Raw genomic sequence first — 21,422 nt, 5'->3', positions numbered from 1 at the left:
TAAACCTCTATACCTGGGTCAGGTGTCATGGGGGTGCAGATTGACGACACAAACCAAGCTGCTGTTTGTGCAATTTGCAAGGCATATTAATCAAATCAGTGCTGTCATTCACAAGGGGAATTAGGTAACCACAACATTGATTAGGCAACAGCATTTATCCATTACTGCAAGACCTTCGAGCTGCTACACCAAATGCAGAGTTTTAAGAAGCACAGTCCTTATGCTTGGATTTGTCAATCGCTGCACAGTTTAATAGATCTTCCCGAACATTGTCAATCAGATTGAGATCTGGATATTTTGCGGTGGCCAAGCAAGATGCCTGAAGTCTCTGCCACGCTCTTAATATCCACGCACAACTCTAGCACAGTGGATGGGTGCATTGCTGTCTTGGAAGTAGTCAGGTACGGCTTTGAGATCTGTGGGAAAGCACCACGGTTGTCCCCATCTTAGATAGGGTTGAGGATCACTGGGATGCAGTGCAGGGATTGCCAGGCAGTTACAAAGTCAGTGATCCGCTTTGGACTTCTGCTGTGGATGTTATCAGGCATCCTGTCTTGACAGTGGAAGCCTTCACAGAGACACGCGTCACCAGGACCCATTGGTAGCCGTGGTTGTAGTCCTGTTGCTTGTCCTTGGTGACAATAATACTTTTTAATGAAGACTGTTCTCACATAATAGTACAATTGCAAAGGCAGTTGTAAACGTTTCAAAGTTACAGGGAGAAGCCATTTCTTGACAGTTGTGTACCATTAACAGGGATGGAAATAAGACTCCCATTGCATAGCAGTTTGATCCATTCCTGGTTTTACTATGATTTTAATAAGACACCTAAGCTTGTTACCTATACACACTGTGGCTAATCAAGCTCGTAGTAAAACCTGGAGTGGATGAAAACTGCTATGCAGTTATGCATCCCCTGGTTATAATTATTGCATTTCTCTCTGCAAATGAAGGCCTTGCATCTTCCTAGCTGCTTTTTCAATATTGCAGTGTTCAATATATACAATATTCAATGTTAGAATGTTAAATATTGCAATCTAATGCTCAATACTGCAATACCCCCTTGTTAGAATGTATTTCATTGGAAGTGGTCATATAGAGTGTGGGGTCTGTGCCATTTAGTGGTGTCTCACTCAAAGGGATCACACGACCAACGAGAAGACAAAATGTCCTCTGCTTCCCAGTAATGTTCAATAATGGCGCATTCTCACTGGAGCAGTATGGATAAGGGGGCGGGGGCGGGGGCGGGGGCGGGGGGGGGGGGGGGGGGGTCTGAGCTTTTAAAAGGTCACATACAGAGCCCTCTCCCTAGCACTGACACGGAAATAACTCTAGATATTGACAGATTTAGAGTCATAGCTGAGATTTATGAGAATCCATGGCCCCATGTTTTTCCATTTTGAAAGTGTTCAGTCCTGCCTCAGGGTCTGGAGCACTAACAAAGTCATTGTCAGTTACTGTCTAGAGCTTTTTCATCCACTCAGTCTACACTGGAGGGGAAGAGAGTTTTATCAGTGTAAATAAATTGTATCAAACAGTAATTGATGGGTGACTTTGACTTCCCTGTTTGCATTTCCCCGGTCTGTTTTTCATTTAGTCTCATCAGTTCACTCTGGAATGTGACAATATTTTACTTTGCTCGTTAATTTGTAAAACAACAAAGATTATGTAACTGAGCTAAGTACAGTAGAGCCTCAAAGTTACAAACAGCCGGAAGTGACCGGTCAACCACACACACCACTTAACGGGAAACCGGGCTCCTGGCTGCTGGAAAGGATATGAAGAGCAGCAATGGGAGCTTTGCCAGTTAAACACAGCTTTTCTGACTAATCATTGTTCCTCATGTTAAACTGTATGGCTGGTTTCATTTGATCCTCAGTGCTAATCTAGGTCTGTGAAACCAGCCATTACACATTTTATGAATACCATACGCATGGATTAAATCACTGAAAATACAGGTGCAATCAGAGTTACAGACATTTTGCTTATGTCATTGCAGACTCCATTCCTGGTGTTTTCGTTACATCAGAGATTCAGGTGGCTTAAAGCTGCTACACAGATGTGATGCGACAAGCTGTATTCCTTTTAGCTGCATCATTTTATGGGTTGTGGAGTTTTCACTGCACCCTTCCAAATGCATACGATTCAAAAGGCAGGTTTAAATGGCTTTTGATTAAATGGGGTGTTAATCGCTTCTCTTTTTAGATTCTCTTATTTCCTGGTAGAACACATGCTTTGATTGTGAGCTCTGATGGCTCAGTCCCCCATCGGAGATTATGGGGATTTTAGTATGATGGACTAATTGACAAGTCCTGATCATTTCGTAACGTTGGGGGATGGTGTGGCCCAGCGGAATTGCTATTGGTCGTTGCTGGTTTTGCATTGAATGACAAGCATGATTTTCTATGAAGGTCATATAATCAATCATCATATTTCCAGAAATGTCAGTGACACTCGTCTGTCACAGTGGGTAAGTTTAATAGGGTAAGAATGCGCGTCATGAGCCAAGCAGTTGATCAGGATAAGGATCTTTGTAAATTCTGCTCTGAAAATCCATGAAAAAGCTGCAAGTCCAAATTATTTATTGTCCATCCACTCACCTAAAGATTAATTCATTCGCTCTTTCCTCTCATGCTCTTTTGACATGCACTGAGGCATTAAGTACGTTTAGTTTGGGATTACAGGGATTTTAGAGTGATGCCTCTGCATTCAGACCACAACTCATACAGATCATTGCCACGAATCCAAAATCTGCTTGAACTTTTTATTTAGACAATGATCCTAAAAATGTAATATCCATAGCTGTGCAAGACTTCAATTTCTAAAAGTAAACTGACAAACATGGGAAACGATAAATAAAATAAATGTGCAACTGACAGTGTCACAGGTAGCTTCCTGTTGGCATTTGCAGTGAGAAGCCAAGTCGAGGGAATTGTATAACGTTAGAGAGCGTTCTGCACAGGCCAGGGTTCAAGTACGTTCTTGACTTGACAAAACATGTTTTCCCCCACAACTCAACAAAGCACCAGATTTACATTGAACAAAAACAAGTGGACAGGTTTGTTTTAGAGAACCTGACACTTATTCCAGGACAAACTGAAAAAGGCCCCAAACCAAATGAAACAATGCAAAGAATGTCAAAGGTGAGAGAGAGAGAGAGGGAGAGAGAGAGAGAGAATAAAACAGGTTCCATAAAGCAAATTGCTGAGGAATGAACAACAAAATAGAAGGCCCTGAAGACCTTAGAAGGGTAAGCCCTTTTTAAATCTGTTTTGTGAAATGTTTAGGTGGAAATTCTCAAAGAAGCATTGTGTTAGACTGAGCTTTGCCTTTACCCAGGTACTTGAAATAAGTGTTTTACCAACAAAATAAAAAAGGAAGGAAGGCTGGGTTTGTATTACCTGAACAATACCTTAATAAAAGTTGTGTGTGTGTGTGTGTGTGTGTGTGCGCCTGTGTGTTTGTATCTGCCACTTGCCTCAGTATTTTAGTGCTCAGAATTTACCAGATTCTGAGAATTAACAGTACAACAGCAACCTTTTAATGTTGTGGACACACACACATACACAAACACATGCTTTCTCCTACCCAGTTTCTACAGAACTGTGTTACTGAACAGGGTAATTACAAAGTGTTCTACAAAGAAAAAACATATAATAGTAAGTAACAAAAGATCAGTCATTTTATAAATGCAGGGAAAGGAAAACGGCAGACAATACCACATCCAGTTTTGATCACCTCGCTCCAAAAAAAGACATCACTGCACTTAGGAAGGTACAGAGAAGTACAACTAGACTGATCCCAGGGCTCAATGGCATGAGCTAAAGTATGAGGACAGGTTCAAAGACTCGGCCTCAAAAAAGAGGGGATTTCATTTAAAGTTTAAAAAATCATACACAGTACAGTTAACCCATGTCATTAATGCAAATTTGCAAATACGAACCTCAAAACTTAAATCAGAATTAATTATAATCTACAAATGCATCACATCAGATTTTATAATGGAGGTCAAGTTGCTAAATCTATTTTTAAGGAATTTGCATGCACAAGTTGGTGCCGAGAACCTAACAGCAAAACTTCTGTCTTATCCGAATCCAATTGCAAGAAATTATGAGACATCCAATGGGTTGCTAAGAAGAGAGTGGCACATTTCCAAAGCTTCCATCTCCTCCATTCACGAAACGCTGGTAAGCAAAGGAAGTGGCTTTGGTTTTCAAGGTCAGGTTAGGATACACACCACCATCTGTGGCAGTTTTCTATCAGCAAGTTGCTTCTTCCAGATTATCTGAGTTTACTTCACAGACACTTGCATTTCAGACCCTTCTGGCCCTTCTTGCACCAGCACAGGAGCCCTGGTTTGGTAACATGTGCTTGTGCAGCCTTAACTAACTTCTGGCTTTGCTGAATGACGACAGTAATCACTGCACAGTGCAGTCTAGTCTTAGTGTAAGGAATGCCGTTTTTTGGTCGATTGCAAGCAGTGGTTTATGGTTTTGGGGATCTTTTTTTTAGATCCGTAAATGCTGACTAGTAGACTATACTGAACATACTAGCAGGTAGGAATTGAGTATAATTTTTTGACCAAGGGTACTGCTAATAAATGACTCGCTACTTATTAGTATGACAGGTATAGCAGTAAAATACCACCAAGTCATAGCTTTTTGCAAAAACTGTTGTTCCAACCCTTCCTTCATAGCCCATGACAGATTTGCCATTTCTCACGGTAGCAATGTTATTTTGATGATGGCAATCGTAGCATGACAGACTCCAGGGGCACATAAAACAAATCCTTGTGCAGCACTTAACTAGCATATTATAAAAAAAACAAGAGTTTGGAATTTTACAAAGAGAATATGTATTTAGAAATGTGTAAAAGACAGACGACGTTAACCGCTTACTATCACTGGCAGATTTGAAAAGATCGCCACTGGCACGTTTCTGCTGTAAGTTCTCGTATATCTTATCAATCAGCAGAATGCTGTTCGGATTGTACACTGCGTGGATTTTTCGGATGACCCACTAAATACCATGGCTTGTAACTAGTGCTAGCCGTGCTGCTGCACCCAGTCCTGGGTTTCAGAACTTCCCTTGTTTAAGTAACTTATCGAAATGACCAGGTAGCGGTAAATGTGCTTTGAATGATCACAGCGGGAATAAGTCACACCTGAGTCTACAGCTTTATTAATAGAAGTTGTTCATGTAGCTTAAAGGGAGGAACACTTTCTTTAACATCAACTGAAAAGCAGGACTGGGTGCAGGGCTAGTTGGAGTTTCAACCCAGTAAATATGCCAATCTGAATATGGCTGGACAACATTTATGTCTCTAAAGTCAAAAAGACTCTCATTGTTAAAACACTAGTATTCTGTCATGATTCAGAACACTCACTATTGTCCTCTGTTAGCAAAGAATGTTAGTGAAATACTTTATTCAATAAGTAAAAAAATAGAGAATTAGGAAAATATATTTAGAATACTCATGTCCGGAATATACATGCATATTATATAATATGTGTATGTACTTTGTATTAGCTTCACAGCACAGCACAGCAGGGGCATTGTAAGGTGGAATTCAACAACTGAGATGCTTACAGTTTGTTTAGGGGGTATTAATAGCAACACATGAGGCAATCCAACAAGGATCAGTTACAATAAAACTTACTGCTCTGTAATCTTAATTATACATTTAGACCAGTGGCAAGTTCATGAATGGAAATGAAGCCTGGGATTTACAGTAGATTTTGTCTAAATCGTTTAACATACTCTCTCTCTCTCTCTCTCTCTCTCTCTCTCTCTCTCTCTCTCTCTCTCTCTCTCTCTCTCTCTCTCTCTGTCGGTGTTTAAGTTATCCAATTTGGGTTTGTCACTCTCTTCGTCGCCTCGTTCCCACTGGCTCCTCTGTTTGCTCTTCTGAACAACGTCATAGAGATACGACTTGATGCCAAGAAGTTTGTGACCGAGCTGAGGAGGCCTAACGCTGTGCGGGCGAAGAGCATCGGTATGTCTGGCTGTTTTATTTATTTTTAATTGATTCATTTAATGTTTCTAGCCAATCAAACTGCATAAATTTGATTACAAACCTTTTAACCAAAAGTCTTTGCTCAGTATCTTCAATTTGAACTACAGGGATTGAAGTAAAACTCCCATTGCATAGCAATTTGATCCATTCTGCCTTAGCTTGTTACCTATACACTGTGGCTAATTAAGGTCATTGTGAAACCTGGAATGGGTGAAACTGCTATGCAGTCAGAGTCTTATTTCCATCACTGAAATGAGTTTTGGTTTATGTGCTTATCACTGGGTGGTAACACTTTACATCAATTGTCTCTAATTACTGTGTATTTACATAGTAGTTACTAAGTAAATACAAGTGTACTTGCTCATAATTACAATGTTATTATGCATAGTTACAATGTACCTGATATGTAAATCTTTTTGCACAATTAACTCTAAACCTAAACTTAACCCCACTGACCCTAACCCTTTTTTGATACAATTGTGTACTTCAATATATTGTGCAAAAAGATTTACACATTAAGTACATTGTAACTGTGCATAATAATATTGCAATTGTGTAACTGCTATGTAAATCCACAGGAATTAGAGACACAATTTGAATTTCAACATTGAAGACACTGAGAGAGACTTTTAGCTGAAATGTTTGTTACTGAATTTGACAATGTTCTTTTTTAGTATTTCTAAATTGACCACTATTAGGTGTTTAAACCAATAGCTATGAATTAAGTGTTTCTACAAATTGATTTTATCTCTTCTCGGGTTGTAGGGAAGTGAGGTGGGGAAGCATGTTAGTGTTGCGCCGTACATTGGAAAAATTGCTCCTGAAAAGACTCGAGCTGAATGTGGGGGAAGCATATCAGTGTTGCACAGGATGAATTCAGTAGGCTTCCCCATAATAGGCATTAAGGAGTCTTTTTTTCAGAATATTTTTTTGCTGGAACAATTTAAACATTAAGTAACGATATGAGCAGAAGCAGCACAGTGAATCATATAGCACTCGCAGTAACAAGACGGTAGATCAGGATCTTCTAGTTTTAACTAACTGGAAGACTGAGTTGTGTACTTGCATACCTCTGTCACCTACTCATTTGTAGGGCTGTATTTTGTTCCCTGTAAAAAAAAATAGCTTATTTTACTTTTTAAAAATAGGTATTTCAAGATATTTCTTGATTTAAACAATGTTTATTAAAGCAGTTATTGTACAACAAATGTTCCTAAATATTTAAATGCTTTAAAAACTGCAAATGCCAAATTGTACAATATTTTGTTTATTATGTCCAACTTTTTAAAGACATTCTATTTTCACCATCAGTGAATTATCAAACAATAAATAAATATAAAAATAACAACAGACATATGAAATGTCCCCTTCTTGCACCGGAAAGAGCGATCTTCAGCAGAAATATTTCCCATCTTTGCAGCTGGTGCCTTTTTCATTTGAAAGAAATCGTGCAGGCAAAAGTAAAGCTCTAATTTTACAGCAGTAGCAGGGTTTGTATGTTACTGATATACTCCTGGATAAAGGGGAAACCTCAATAGCTAGCTCCCTTCATCCATGTTTGATACATGATCCTACCAACAAGGAAAGGTGGCCCCAAAACTTGTCAATCAGTCCTAATAGAACACTGCTTCGGGTTGCGCAGGCTCCAGCTCCCATTACTGTAGATAGTGACACTAACTGATTGCAAGACAGACCCAAGAGCGCTCAACACCTCTGGGTATGTTCAGATCCTGTTACCCTGGAATGTGAGCCGTTTTCCTGTGTGTCATAAAGGCTTATCTGATGCACTAGCCCTTGAATGACAGGCTTGAGTAGAATTCAAATCCTGAACGACTGCATTGTAATACAGAGTCCCAAGTGCTGCTTGGAGTGTAGGGCGAGTGGTGCAAGCGTGGGTTGAATCCTGGTTGCGCCGAGTTGCCTGTAGTGGTTGGGGGCCCGCGGGGAGCACTGCATTTGACCTTAGCAGTCCTGCTGGGTTTTTTTTTTCTTTTTTCTTTTTTTTTATACTATAAATTTAGTCGTCGCCAATTTTTTACCCCGGTTTTCTCCACAATTTAGTATGCCCAATTATTAGCTGTGTCCTCGGCTCACCGCTCGCAACCCCCCCGCCGACTCCTGCCAAGCCGTCATTTTTCGCACTGCAGATCCACAGCGATGCCACCAGACGTATAGTGCTGGAGGACAACACAGATCTGGCGGCTCCACTGCAGAACCACAGGCGCCCTATCGGCCACAGGGGTCGCTGATGCGCGGTGAGCTGTGGATTCCCCTGCTGACCTAAGCTCTCCCTACCCGGTTAGCGCTCAGCCAATTGTGCGCCACCCCTTAGGAACCCCCGGTCATGGTCGGCTGTGACATTAGCCTGGATTCGAACTTGCGATCTCCAGGCTATAGGGCACATACTGCACTCCGCACCGAGCGCCTTTACTGGATGCGCCACTCGGGAGCCTGTCCTGCTGGTTGACTTATTGATAGAAACCAAGTCAAGTACCCAAACGTTTGTAGTATACAGTGGAGAAGGCACCAGTCTCCCTGACTGTGTTTCATATAGATGTGCTTTAGAACTGTGATTGGCGGGTTTTGAAGTGGTTAAATAATGATGCTCTTCTATTACCTCACAATTTGTGTATGACTGATTTCTGATTCTGATTCCACCCCCCAGGTATTTGGTACAACATTCTCAGTGGCATGGGCAAGTTTTCCGTTATCATTAATGTAAGTACATGCTTTTATTATCATTACAACAAAACAGTCTGCCCAGGTTTCCAGGGGATCAGATCCGCCCCTAGTTTCTTCCCTTGTACCTGGTATCCTGAAGGGAGATTAAATATGTAACTGATGACCGCCTGCTGCTGCAGGTAGCAGCAGAAATGTCTCTAGCCCGTCCTCTACTTTCAGAATGGAAACAAACCACACAGTATGGTTTAGAGTACATTTCTGTACATGTACCTGTGATTATTGCTGGGTTATTTACAATAGAGTAAACCTGGTAATGTGAGGAGCTGTTTATGATACTTTTTAGTGTCATTTGTAATTAGAATTGCCATTACTACAGCATAATTGTAATTAATTGTAATTGAGCAAAGTAGCAGTGTAATTGTAATGTCAGCAAACAATTCTGTAATTCTAATTATAATTGATCCCTTTGTTTTAAAGGTTTATGTTAAGGTGCTTTAACTGTGAGCTCAGGAGTAGATACATAGCCTAGGCTAGACAAGCCAAAGTAGCTTTTTAGAAACAAGAGCTAGCGCCATCTAGTGATCAGCTACACTGGATCAAGTTTCCTTTTGTTTTCCTGACAATACACTGCTGTGCACTAGGCATTGCTCACTCTTGGTTACAGACCCTCCTAAATTATTTCCTGACATCAAAGACAACATTAAACATGTCCTGCTGTAAAGGGGACGTGGACATCTGTTCACGTTTATAAACTAAGATTGCCAACAGCTGCGGAAAATGTGTTTCAAACAATAAGCCAAAGGTGTAAACGTTGCAAAAAGGATTTTTTTTTTTTTTAACCCAATCTTGTATTTTATTTGCTATGAGATTTTATATATATCAGTGGGCTGAGATGCCAGGTCATTACAACCTTCAAGCGCTAGCTTTAGCTTTTTGAAAGAGTGGGATTTCAATTGGTGTTTATGTAATTTTAAAAGAAATGTCTGCAGACATTAATCATTTCAGTCATTATCTTAGCGCCGTATGTTACCACATGCCGTCGGAAATCACGTTGGAACGTCACAGGACTCCTAGGTCCCAGTCTGAGGTAGTGTAGAAATATATGTATATACACCCCCCCCCCCCCCCCCAAAAGGCACACGCTGGTGAAGCCATCAGTTAACCTCTGTCTCTGCCAGTTCCTGAGAAATGAGAATTTCCACAGGGAAGTTTATTTTAAAAATAGGAACAAACAAACAGCAAACATGTGGGAATGCTCTTGCACCCGTATTGATAAAATAACAAACAAGCCAGCGAAGTGTGTTTCTGCAGCGTGCAAACCTTTCGGGGACTGGCTAAATGATTTAATCAATTTGCTGCGTTTCTCGACGGCTCTTGTTGTGTTTTTGTTAAGCATGTTTTGAAAAGCATACAGCAAATAGTTGTGTTCATTGTCAGGTGCATTGCACACATCTTAGTTCTCATTGCTCTGATTTGGGTTTCCATGAAGAATGAAAATAAAATAAACGATTCTGCAACGGGGAGCAATGTAACTTTACAGTGTCCATCTCAGTGTATCATATACAGGACTCGGCAGCAACAAACTGGGAGGTAGGGGAACTTTTTAAGAAGCCAATGAAACACAGTGTGAAGTGCCATGTCCCCAAGAGAGGAGGGACTGACACATCAAGCCTGTCTCACAAATGTCATTATAACATGAGAAAAATTATGAACAAGAAAAAGCCATTCGGTCCATCTAAGCTTGTCAGGGTGCTAGTACTGTAGATTGTTCTCAAAGCACTGTCAAGTGGGGTCTTAAAGGATCCAAGTGTTTCCGCCTGAACAACATGACTAGGTAGCCCATTCTGTGCACTCACCTCCAGGGGAAACACTGTCAAGCAAATAGCCTTGCCTGGTAACCTGGCTAGCTGAGCCCAGGGAGTTGCTACTGCCCTTGTAGAATGGGTGGAAAGCACTTGGCCAGACTACAGCCATATCGGATACAACTACATCCCAGCACAACTGGAGAAAGGCAACAAACAATGTAAAATGCCTAAATCCTGCACTAGCCCGAAAAATTAAGGTACCCCACTCTTCATTTTAGCAGTTTTTTTACACAGAGCTGTAAATGCATGGAGATGTTATAGGATCTGAAACACTGGGAACATTAAAAAAACCCACTAGATTCTGTGTTTTTGAATTAGTTCCCCCCAGTAGGGGAGACTGGTGTCCTAAACTTTTCTTATCTTCTTCTTGTGCAGGCCAGGTCTCTTGCATGTTTGGGGGGAGGGGGTTGGGGTTGGCAATTAATAAAAGAACACAGAGCTCTGCATATGACAAATGAAGATGATGTAATAAGAAAGATCTTCAGTACAGCGCTTGTATTGATAGTGCTGATAACAGGCATGAAAGCAGATTGTCAAGCCCTGTTTGAAACCATGTTGAAAAGCCGTAACAGTCTTTCTATCTCTTAGGCCTTTGTCATCTCCTTCACCTCGGATTTCATCCCCCGCCTCGTCTACCAGTACTTGTACAGTGAGACTGGGACCATGGACGGGTTTATCGACCACACCTTGTCTCACTTCAATGTCAGCCACTTCAAGCCCGGATCCGCTCCTGTCTTCTCTGAGTTCCACAAACAGATTGTGATCTGCAGGTACAGCATTTCATTTCTTCTGTTAGAAATACCAATGCTGGACCTCTGCAATTGTCTATTACTGATACTGGAGGTATGCCCTCTTGCATGAAATGAAGTAGAACCTCAGAGTTTTGAACACCATTTGGAGGCTGTTTGTAAGTCTGAAATGTCCGTAATTTTGAAAATTAGTTTTCGATGGTTTAAATTAGGGCTGTCAATTTAATAGCAGTTAATTTCTTTGAAGATTAATTTTTTTTAACATGCGTTAATCGCACTCCTCTGTTTTGACTCTCTTAGCACGCCGAAATTCATTCCCTGTGGCACAGTTTTAATGAGTGCAGTCGGCGTTTGCATAGAAAGTTAGTCATATAACTGCATTATGGAGCAAAGTACTTAAAGTGATAATACTATAACAGTATTTACAATTAAGAAGAATATAACCGTTACTCAATGAATGCTTTGTTTTATTGAGACATCACCACTTTAAAGGAAACTGATAAGAAAATGTACAGTATAATTTGAAATGCATGAAGGTGAGTAAAAAGACTCCATTGTGATTTAGTAGTGGGTTCAAACAATTTAACAGCAAATGATGCTTTTTTTTCTATATAATTCTGTGTAAATAAATATAAAACTATAAAGGGGCCACAATATGAATCTATAAATAGGACAACAGGTTTTTATGTTGGGTTGTTCTTTGGATGATGATGATGGAGCTGGATGATGATGATGATGATGATGATGATGATAATAATAATAATACAACAATACGATATAAATTTCACTTTTATACTCTTCATGCAAGCATTCCAGGGTGCTTTTACAAAAGAAATATAAAAAAAGCCTTTGTCCTAATATATAATCCAGCTACAAATAAACAGACCCAAACAAATACGTTTTCAAACAGGATTTAACAAGATTCAGTTGTGCTATCATTCCTGATATGAACCAGGAGCAAGTTCCAAAGACGAGGGGCATTATAACTAAATGCCGTGGCTCCGACAGAGTTTAACCAAGTTTTAGGGTCTGTCAGAAGATTAGCATTTTCCGATCTCAGGGAATGACCAGAGACACATGGGGTCAGCAGATTTTGAAGAGAAGAAGATGCAAGACCATGTAAGGCCTTATATGTAATAAGAACTGTACAATAATAATAACAATAGCATCAGTAACAAAACAAAATTGAATGAGATGGATGCAGTAATTGTATCAATTAAATATGCGATTAAAACCAAGATTAACTAAGATTAAACTTTTTTTTTTTTTTAATTTTATCGTTGCCAATCAGTTTTTATTATTTGCTTCCCAATTTGAAATGCCCAATTATTTTTGGGCTCAGCTCACCGCTACCACCCCTGCGCTGACTCGGGAGGGGCGAAGATGAACACACGCTGTCCTCCGAAGCGTGTGCCGTCAGCCGCCCGCTTCTTTACACTCTGCAGACTCACCGTGCAGCCGCCTCAGAGCTACAGCGTCGGACAACGCAGCTCTGGGCAGCTTACAGGCAAGCCCGCAGGCGCCCGGCCAGACTACAGGGGTCGCTAGTGCGCGGTGAGCCGAGGACACCCTGGCCGACCTAACCCTCCCTCCCCCCGTACGACGCTCGGCCAATTGAGCGCCGCCCCCTCGGAGCTCCCGTCCACGGTCGTCTGTGGAATAGCCTGGACTCGAACCGGCGACGTCCAGGCTATAGAGCGCATCCTGCACTCTAGCGAGTGCTTTTACTGGATGCGCCACTCGGGAGCAAAGATTAAACTTTTTAATCACAAGATTAATCGTGATTATTTTTTTGTAATTGCTTAATGGCCCTAGTTTTAATAAATGTGCACACCTGCTATCTATAGCCTTAATCTGGTGAAGGATACAGCACAGTGATGCAACACTCATAGTGATATGGTTCTGAAGTCTTTAAAACGGTACTATAAATGGAAAAAGGTGAACGTAAAGTTACCATTGAAGCTGTAACTGTAGCAAAAACACAGATTTAAACGTCCAGGAAAGCATGGGTTAACGTAGTGCCATCTTTTAAACCAAAATGCATTCCCGCAGCTTCCTCCATCATTTAGCCTCCAGTGCTTTGTTTAAAACTAATCTGCTCCTAGTAAAATTGCCTGTACTTGCTTCAAAATCTGCCACACCTCTGTCTGGATACATTTGTTGGTACAGTAATTTTTCTCCATGACCAACAGGCTGCTTATAAGAGTGCCTGTTTGGTTGCACTGCACACATGGTTGAGTGATTTGCATAGTTCCAGCTGTGAGTGGGGTGTTCAGTAGACCACCTGTGTCGGTGGCTCACCTGATAAAGGAAGGAGTGTTGTGCAGGTTGAGTCGTACAATCATGGGAGCGCATGTTCACGTCTTGGCTGTGCTGATCTTCACTGGGGATCCCACAGGGAGCGTTGCATTGGCTCTGACACTACCACAGGTTAGGGAGGTAAAACCAAGAAGGACTGTCACGGGATCGGGGGACTCCCACTTCAGTTCTCCTGAGCTGTTTTGGGGCATTTCCGTAGGGAGGGGAACACATTCAAAATGGGAGAGAAAAGCAAGGGGTGAAATAAATGGGCACACTACATTTTTAAAAATGATTCTGCGCCAAGACTAAAGCTCTCTTTTCAAGCAAGTTATGAATCATGTATCCTAGTATCTGCAGATGTTGTTTTTGATGATGTGAAATTAGTGCTGTCTGCTGGTCATCTTGCCAGGACACCCTTGTAAATGAGGCCTCGTCTCAATGGGTTTATTCCTGATTTAAAGGATGAATGAATGAATGAATGTGTACAATAAATTAAAGAATGCTTTCCCCTGCAACCACACCCAGAAAAAAACAGACCTTCACTGCTGAGGGAAACCAAAGAGTTATTGGCAGTCATCCTATTGGTTGCATTGCGGCTCTGTCACCATACTGCATGTGGAAAGTGGTTATGAGTAGATGAGAAGTTCCCACAATAGAGGCTGTTGGATTGATTTCACGTTTCTGGCCATTGTCCATACTTGTTGTTGTTTTCTTTATTTTGTATGGGGGGAAAAATAGCGGGGCCTGTAACTGTTTTTTTTAGTTTAATTTGATAGTGGTCTTTTTTTTCCACTGCTAATGATATTTATGAAAGAAAGATGAAATTAAAGAGTTGATAGCCATATTCCCACATTGCAATCCAATTGTACAACCAGAAAACAAAGGATTTTGTTTCCATGAGACGGGGAGGGGGGAGGGGAGTGCTTGTTAATGAATTAAATGACTGGTTTGAGGTAGGACCAGGATATTTCATTAGATTATGTAAGACGACTGCTGTGTTGGGCCTCGATTCCATTATTATTATTATTATCTATTATTTCTCCAAGCTGGTTTTGCTGGCAAGATATATTGGGAACGAGCTGACCTTGTTTGCTTCCAGATTTTCCAGAGGGCCCCCCTGAGAATTGAGGCAGCAATAAGTCTGGGTTTCACTCAGCCCCATTTCCCCAGTGATGGACATATTTAAAGACTGAGCTGAAGAAGAGATGAGGATGGTGTGACGGATGCGAGTGGTGTGTGAATAAATAACAGTCCTGAAACCCAGTATTTCTCCCACAAAAAACGACGGTGTTTATTAAAATAAACCTCCCCTTTACCTGCGAGGGTATTGGGGGGGAACACAGCTGGCTGACAAACAAAAAATACAAAAACCAACAGAAAGTGTCCACAATGAAATCCCGAGTGTCCTGTGCATGAAAGTGCTTTGTAATCCACACGGGGTGTACTGATGTTGGTGAAGGGAAGGTAGTGCTCTGTGATCTGGAACTGGCTGCATGGCTGCAGTCCCGCGCTCCTACTCCGCCTCTGAAAACACACAACAAACAACACTTAATCCAAAAAACACAACGCTCCGGCTAGTGGCTCAGTACCTAGCAAACTCCTCCCTGCAGTCAACGCATCACCATGGTTTCTCCAATAGAGGGCTGCCCCGCAGCTGACTGCAGTGGAATCGTCCTGAGTACTTGCAACTACGCGCCCCTCCTAATATGGTCACCTTCCGGTTTCCACCTACCAACGAGGTGGTAGATCTAGAAGGCAGCGTACCTTCCCCCTTACATAGTGCCCTTTCTAATGGATCCTTTCTCTCTCTATCACAGATTGGCTATCCCTTGTAAAAGTTCACCACAGTAAATGCTGCAGTTTTCATCTTTTAAAACTATGCGTTTACCATGGCTTGCCATGCTGTTTGATATGCTTTGCAATCTGTCTGGTCTTTACAATGTTTACATGTGCTTTGCCATGCTTTTACTATGCTTTATTATACTTTGCTATACTTTTACTTTGGGCAGCTATTGGAAGGGATAAGATCAATCCTGTCAACTTTTAATTGCGAACCTGTAACTGGGTGAAGCCATCGCTGCAAATAGATACATGTTCCAAGCAGGCTTAAAACAGTAGGCACAGAACTTCATATTGATACCATAACAACTAAATTCATCATGTTAACAGGCTTCTCTGTCAATTGAGAACAAATTCTCACTTATAGTGATGACCTGACAAGAGGCTCACACCACCACAGCAAACAACATCAAACACAAGAAATAAGGAGTACAAAACAAAATAAACCATACAGGGAATCAATCATAACACAAAACTCAGCAGCAGCTTATCAGGTACAGATGTCTGTCAGCAACGAGTCGACCCTGCGGCTAAAAGCAGCCTCAGATATGAACCATTCTCATTTGAACTGGTGTTAACTCATTCCATTCATTGGCTGCTGCAAACTGAAATGAGTGACAACCAGAAACTGTCGCAACCCTGCATGGGAACAAGCAGTTTGATAAAATGACTGGCTCTTAAGTTGTGCAATGCAAAAGAGAGCTCCAGGGAACTACGCAAGTAAGCAGGCGTTTTCCCAGTGAAGGTCCAGTAGATTAACATCTACTGATTTAACATCTAACCATGTTTCAGTCGACAGTTAATCAGGTTGTAAAGGTCGCGATGGTGAGTTCTGTAAGGGGCACCAGTGACAAATCTAAAAGCAGAATGGTATAAACATCTAGTTTCATCAATAGGCTTTTATAGACCATGTTATAAGTAACATCACCATGATCTGAAATAGGGAGTGAAGACATCTGAACTCAGATGTATTATGTGGAATGTATAAAACAAGATTTTTTTTTTTTTTTGCGATTTTTAAAGGAAACTAGATTTATTTTTATTTTTTTTATTTTTTGTAAGCTATCAATATGTGTTAAACTTGAATGCCCTATCCAGCCAAATTCCTAAGTATTTATAATCTGCAACTTGTTCCAATTCAACCTTATTAAAGGTGAAGATTTTATGGTCACTACTTGGCATGTTTTCTACTGAATAACACCAATTTAGTTTTGTTTGCATTCAACGCAAATAAAGTTGGCAGACTGCTGATGTGTTTATGATGCATGTTCCAGATTACACCAGGATTCTTTCCACATGTTAACTATCAATTACACTTTATGAGAGATTTTATTTACCACCTTTGGGGGGGGGGGGAGATGAAGGACAAATGGTGATTTAGCATATTCCTTAAAACGTGAACCTGCTGTACAGTTCCTTAGTTTGATTTCCAGCACTTCATAGGCATGGTGTGATGCTGCTCTGGTATTACACAGTGTGTTAAAAACTAAACTCTTGGGTGAAAATGACCGGTTTACAGTTTTTGTTTTTTCTTTTCGATTTGGCCTAATCATGTTTCTAGTTCTAATTACTCTGCAGTAACTTCACAGACAGACAAACCTGTTGTTTACCATGTAACATCCTACATTACTAGAGCGCCCTGCAATTCTGAGTGGAGTTCTCTTTACTAGACCCTGTATATAAGTTAGCAGTGCTTGGTTGTAACTCCTGTAAAATATGTGATAGTCCTACTGTGGTTAAGCCAGGGATAGCCTTGTTCTAGGATCAACCATGCACAACAGGGATATAAATCAGACTCCCACTGCATAGCAGTGTGATCCATTCCTGGTTTTACTGGGAGATTAATCACACACATCTGAGCTTGTTACCCTATACACTGTGGCTAATCAAGCTCATATTAAAACCTGGAGTGGCTGAAACTGCTATGCAACAGAAGTCTTATTTCCATGGACAGGCATCCACTGTGACCATGTTCTGGGAAATAGTTTTGTAAAGGAATCCAATTTCCCCAGTTCTGACCTCTGACCTCTACACGTGCAGCTATATGGTGGTGAAAATAAACCACGGCTCAAATGTCATGTGTAAGCCTTTTTCTTTTTAATTTGGCCCAGACATCCATGTTATTGTAACATGTGTTCTCTCAACATGCTGAAGCAGTAATTGGAACAGTTATTGACTGTGTACCATACTCTGCAAAACGTTTTGAGATGAATGCAGAACATTTCAATGCTGCTTCCAGACTGCTTTCTCACACTCGTCATTCTCAACACATTACTCCAGTGCTCAGGTAGGTCCTTGCATTGGTTACCTGTGAGTTACCGAATTGATTTTAAAGTTGCCGTAATAACTTATGTCCTTCATGGATTTGGGCTGCTAACTGTGTATATTCCTATTCGTTCTTTGAGACGAGAGAATGCAGAACCTTTAGTTCTAAAAAACCGTCTTCAATCAACTGGAACCAGAGCTTTTTAACATTAAGCAGATGTAAATGTTGACTTTTACATTCTTAGATGTAAAAAGTCTAATTTGAAAACCATACTTTTTTTTTTTTTTTTAAGTGCTTTTCTATAATCGGTTGTAGCTGGAGTATATTGCACATGGGAGCTCTCTTGTGTTTTTAAGTTTGTACAGTGCTCTGGGATACCAGGGCATGAAGGGCGCTATATAAAAATACATTTTTGTATTAGTGTTGGACATTATTTGCCATTTTACTTCACTCATCAGTCCTGTTTAGTATATTTTGGTGTCCAGGAAAGTAATGGGTCCCATCTTTTAGCAAGAGAGCTGTCTCATGAATGCAGTTACCCTGTCTTACCCAGTTCACAATGCAGAATGACTCGGTCGGACATGTATTAATTATTTTATGACATTCCAATCAGATCCCGTCGGTTGCAACTGCACTTATGAGTCTGTTAAGAGCGTCATCTTGTGCTCAAGTATTTATTTTTTAATACGTATATTTACACTATTCTTTCAGAAAAAGGAATGTTCACGCGGAACTAGACATTGCACAGCAATGGATACATTTCACACAAAAATACAGCCTTGCATACGATTACCAATACATTTTACTCTACATTGCTACTCTTTTTTTAATAAAGCAGTGTGTTCTCTGTTACAGGTACAGGGACTACAGAGAACCACCTTGGTCATCAAACCCATACGAGTTCTCCAAGCAGTACTGGTCTGTGCTGGCTGCGCGCCTTGCCTTCGTCATCCTGTTTCAGGTGAGTCTCTCTGGGGAATGTGGATTCCCAGGGTCACAAATACCATGTTGTTTATCTTGCGCTTGAACTGGCACCGAACTGTTTGTTTGCTTTTAATGCAATGCAGGACATGCTGTGGAAATGCCTAGTTAACAGGATCGACGAATCATCTCAATTATGAATAGAGAGGTACTGTTTACTTAGTTGCAACAGATGCTGTGGGTCCACTGCTTTGTTAAATACAGAAACCAGGGGTTAATTTGTGCCGGATGGCAGCAGATCGGTACTGTTTTTTTTTTGTCTCGCATGCGAATTATAGAGATTTCAAATGATAAACCGTATACAAAATAGTAAGTTGGTCAAGAAGTGTAAAGAGGTTGCAAATGTACACAGACACATGGCTGCAACCAGGGGACTGAAATGGGGTGGTGACATCAGAGGCTAAAAGTTCCAATTTTATTGATCTAAAAAAGAACCAATGACTGAGTCCTGCCCAATGATCTTCATTTAAATCCCTGTGCATAGGGGGATCTGTTTTGGGGTCATGTAGGAACCCATAGGCACCATTGTTGGCTGAAGAGCAATTTCTCTTTCAGAACCTTGTGATGCTTCTCAGCGAGGGGCTGGACTGGATGATCCCAGACATCCCTAAGGACATCAGTGAGCAAATCAAGAAGGAGAAGACCCTGATGGTGGACGTGTTCCTCAAAGAGGAGCACGAGAAGCTGCAGCTGATCCAGAACTTCCTCAAGAAAGACCAGCCCGCTCAGCCAAAGCCCAATCTGAAAACCTTAGCCCCCCGGAGCCGAGCGTCCAGCCTATGCCAGTTCAGCCCGGAGAAGAAACCCAGCCATGGCACCCAGCACACTGACGTGTGAGCTTCCCTCTCCCTGAGGAACGATTCTGCAGACAGACGCGCAAGAAGCCAGCGGAAATCTTGAGTGTGGAAGAAAGTTAGTTATTTTCTTCACCGAAGGGCTACAGAACAGACATTATTTCAGGTGCAGAAACATTTTAGCGAATGAACTTTTACTGCTGTAATGAATTTTGCACTCTTCCTGTTTTTTATTACATCATTTTCTTTTGTCATGTTATTGGATGGCAAGGACACCTCGCTACGGAGAATATTACTGTACTCTTTTTACGGTTCGCCTGTAACTTAAACCTTAAATCAGGAAGCTGGTGTGATAGGATAATGATTAGTTAGTCAAGAGTTTCGTTCCATCTACGCCATGTGATTTTCCTGTGGGGGTGGAAACCGTGTCTTAATTCCTATACTTTATTAAAAGAACTGTGTTTTGTGCTTTTAAGAAGTTATCATGCATAAAAAAGGACTGTTACGCTTAGAGCACTGTATAGGGTAAGTAATGGCCATTCACTTGCGTAAATCAGAAGTGGAATGCGTCCGAACACAATCCATGCAACGATGATGCTGTTTTTCAGCTAATACGCATGTTATATTGATTATTTTCTTTTGTATAACCTGGGCTTCGAACTATTTTGAAAAATGCCATTTTCTAATGTCTCCTGCACTTGCCCGTTCTGAGTAGTGGATTTCAGTTACTTTACCCTCCGTGACGTCTCTCCTATAAATCCAAAACTGATCAGGTCCTGCCAGCTATTGCCATATCTGATCTAATGAGCAGTACAATGCAGACTTTTATTTGAGCAATGGCACTCGGAACAATTTGCAAATATCAGAAAAAGGGACAGTAATGTAATTTGCAGATGCTTATCTGTCCTCTTTATTGTCTCTCTGTTTTTTGCTTTTAATTCTGTACACTCTCAATCTCATCAATCTCATCTCCATTCCAATATAAAATTCACCTGCCTCTGCCAATAATTTCTCTGATGGTCTCATGAATTCTTAGCACCATGCAGGTGTTCTTTTTTTGCAGTCTGAGTTTTTGACCCCCATTCCTAGCACCCTTCGCATTGGACGATCCTTAAGCTGGGGGAACACAAAGCGATTTTTTCAGGAATAGCGGCTTGAAACCTGGCTCCAGGAGACCTAGTTTGCTGTATCAAACCCCAAGTCTCCCATGGTGTGCCATGCAGTGACCTGAAATCTAGTCTCCTGAAACCAAGTTCCAAGCCACAAAGTGGCTCTGTGTTCCCTCAGTTCAGCATCCTCCCTTACTACTAACAATTACAAAACATGTCCACACCACCTAGATAACTGTCAAAACCTGGTAACCACTGGGTTTCAGTGCGTGTTGGTGGTGCATCATTTAGTTAGCATGGATAGGATCGTAGAGAGGCTGTTTTCTGCCAGCAATCCTAACTGGGGCTGACAGAGACCTAATTCAATCTGGGTTGATCTGCCAGTGGAAACGCTTGGTTTCAAGGTGGGCTTGCATGAGATATTAAGGCTATTTTTTCATGATGACATTGGCGCTTTTGCATAAATACTGTATAAGTACAAAATAACTTTCTCTGTTCTGGAATAAAATAATAAATGGAACAAATAAATCTTTACTAAGATACTGTAGTATATATCATCTTTATTCTCTTGTATTAAATGACTGATACCTGGTTTTGAGTTGAGGGATCCAAGGAGCAATGTATTTGTTTTATAAATTATTTAAATGTTTTTCATCTGTCTTGCATTCATTTAAATCCAATGACGGGTTGACTGATTTGCACTGTTCCAAATTAAGCTAGAGATAAAGAAAGTGTCTGCATACATTGCACTTGAACCTTCATTCACAATTCAACATTTCAAAATGTCTTTATTTAACCAGGAGAGAACACTTGACATACA

General features: G+C 41.0%; 1 protein-coding gene across 2 annotated transcripts in view; it reads left to right on the top strand.

Annotated features, from left to right (window-relative positions):
- Nucleotides 1-21,142, top strand: part of ano2b (anoctamin 2b) — an 86,913-nt gene extending 65,771 nt beyond the window's left edge. For both annotated transcript variants that reach the window (XM_059026863.1, XM_059026864.1), the window contains 5 exons: nt 5,843-5,995; nt 8,682-8,734; nt 11,152-11,333; nt 18,574-18,679; nt 19,255-21,142. In XM_059026863.1, the coding sequence (XP_058882846.1) occupies nt 5,843-5,995; nt 8,682-8,734; nt 11,152-11,333; nt 18,574-18,679; nt 19,255-19,536 (776 nt within the window). In that variant the 3' untranslated portion in view covers nt 19,537-21,142. The remainder of the gene's footprint in view (nt 1-5,842; nt 5,996-8,681; nt 8,735-11,151; nt 11,334-18,573; nt 18,680-19,254) is intronic.
- The last annotated feature ends 280 nt before the right edge of the window (nt 21,143-21,422 follow it).

Source organism: Acipenser ruthenus, chromosome 7, assembly GCF_902713425.1.
Source record: "Acipenser ruthenus chromosome 7, fAciRut3.2 maternal haplotype, whole genome shotgun sequence".
Lineage (NCBI taxonomy): Eukaryota > Metazoa > Chordata > Actinopteri > Acipenseriformes > Acipenseridae > Acipenser > Acipenser ruthenus.
Note: the sequence above shows the minus strand (reverse complement) of the source record. Positions and strands in the feature narration are given on the sequence as shown.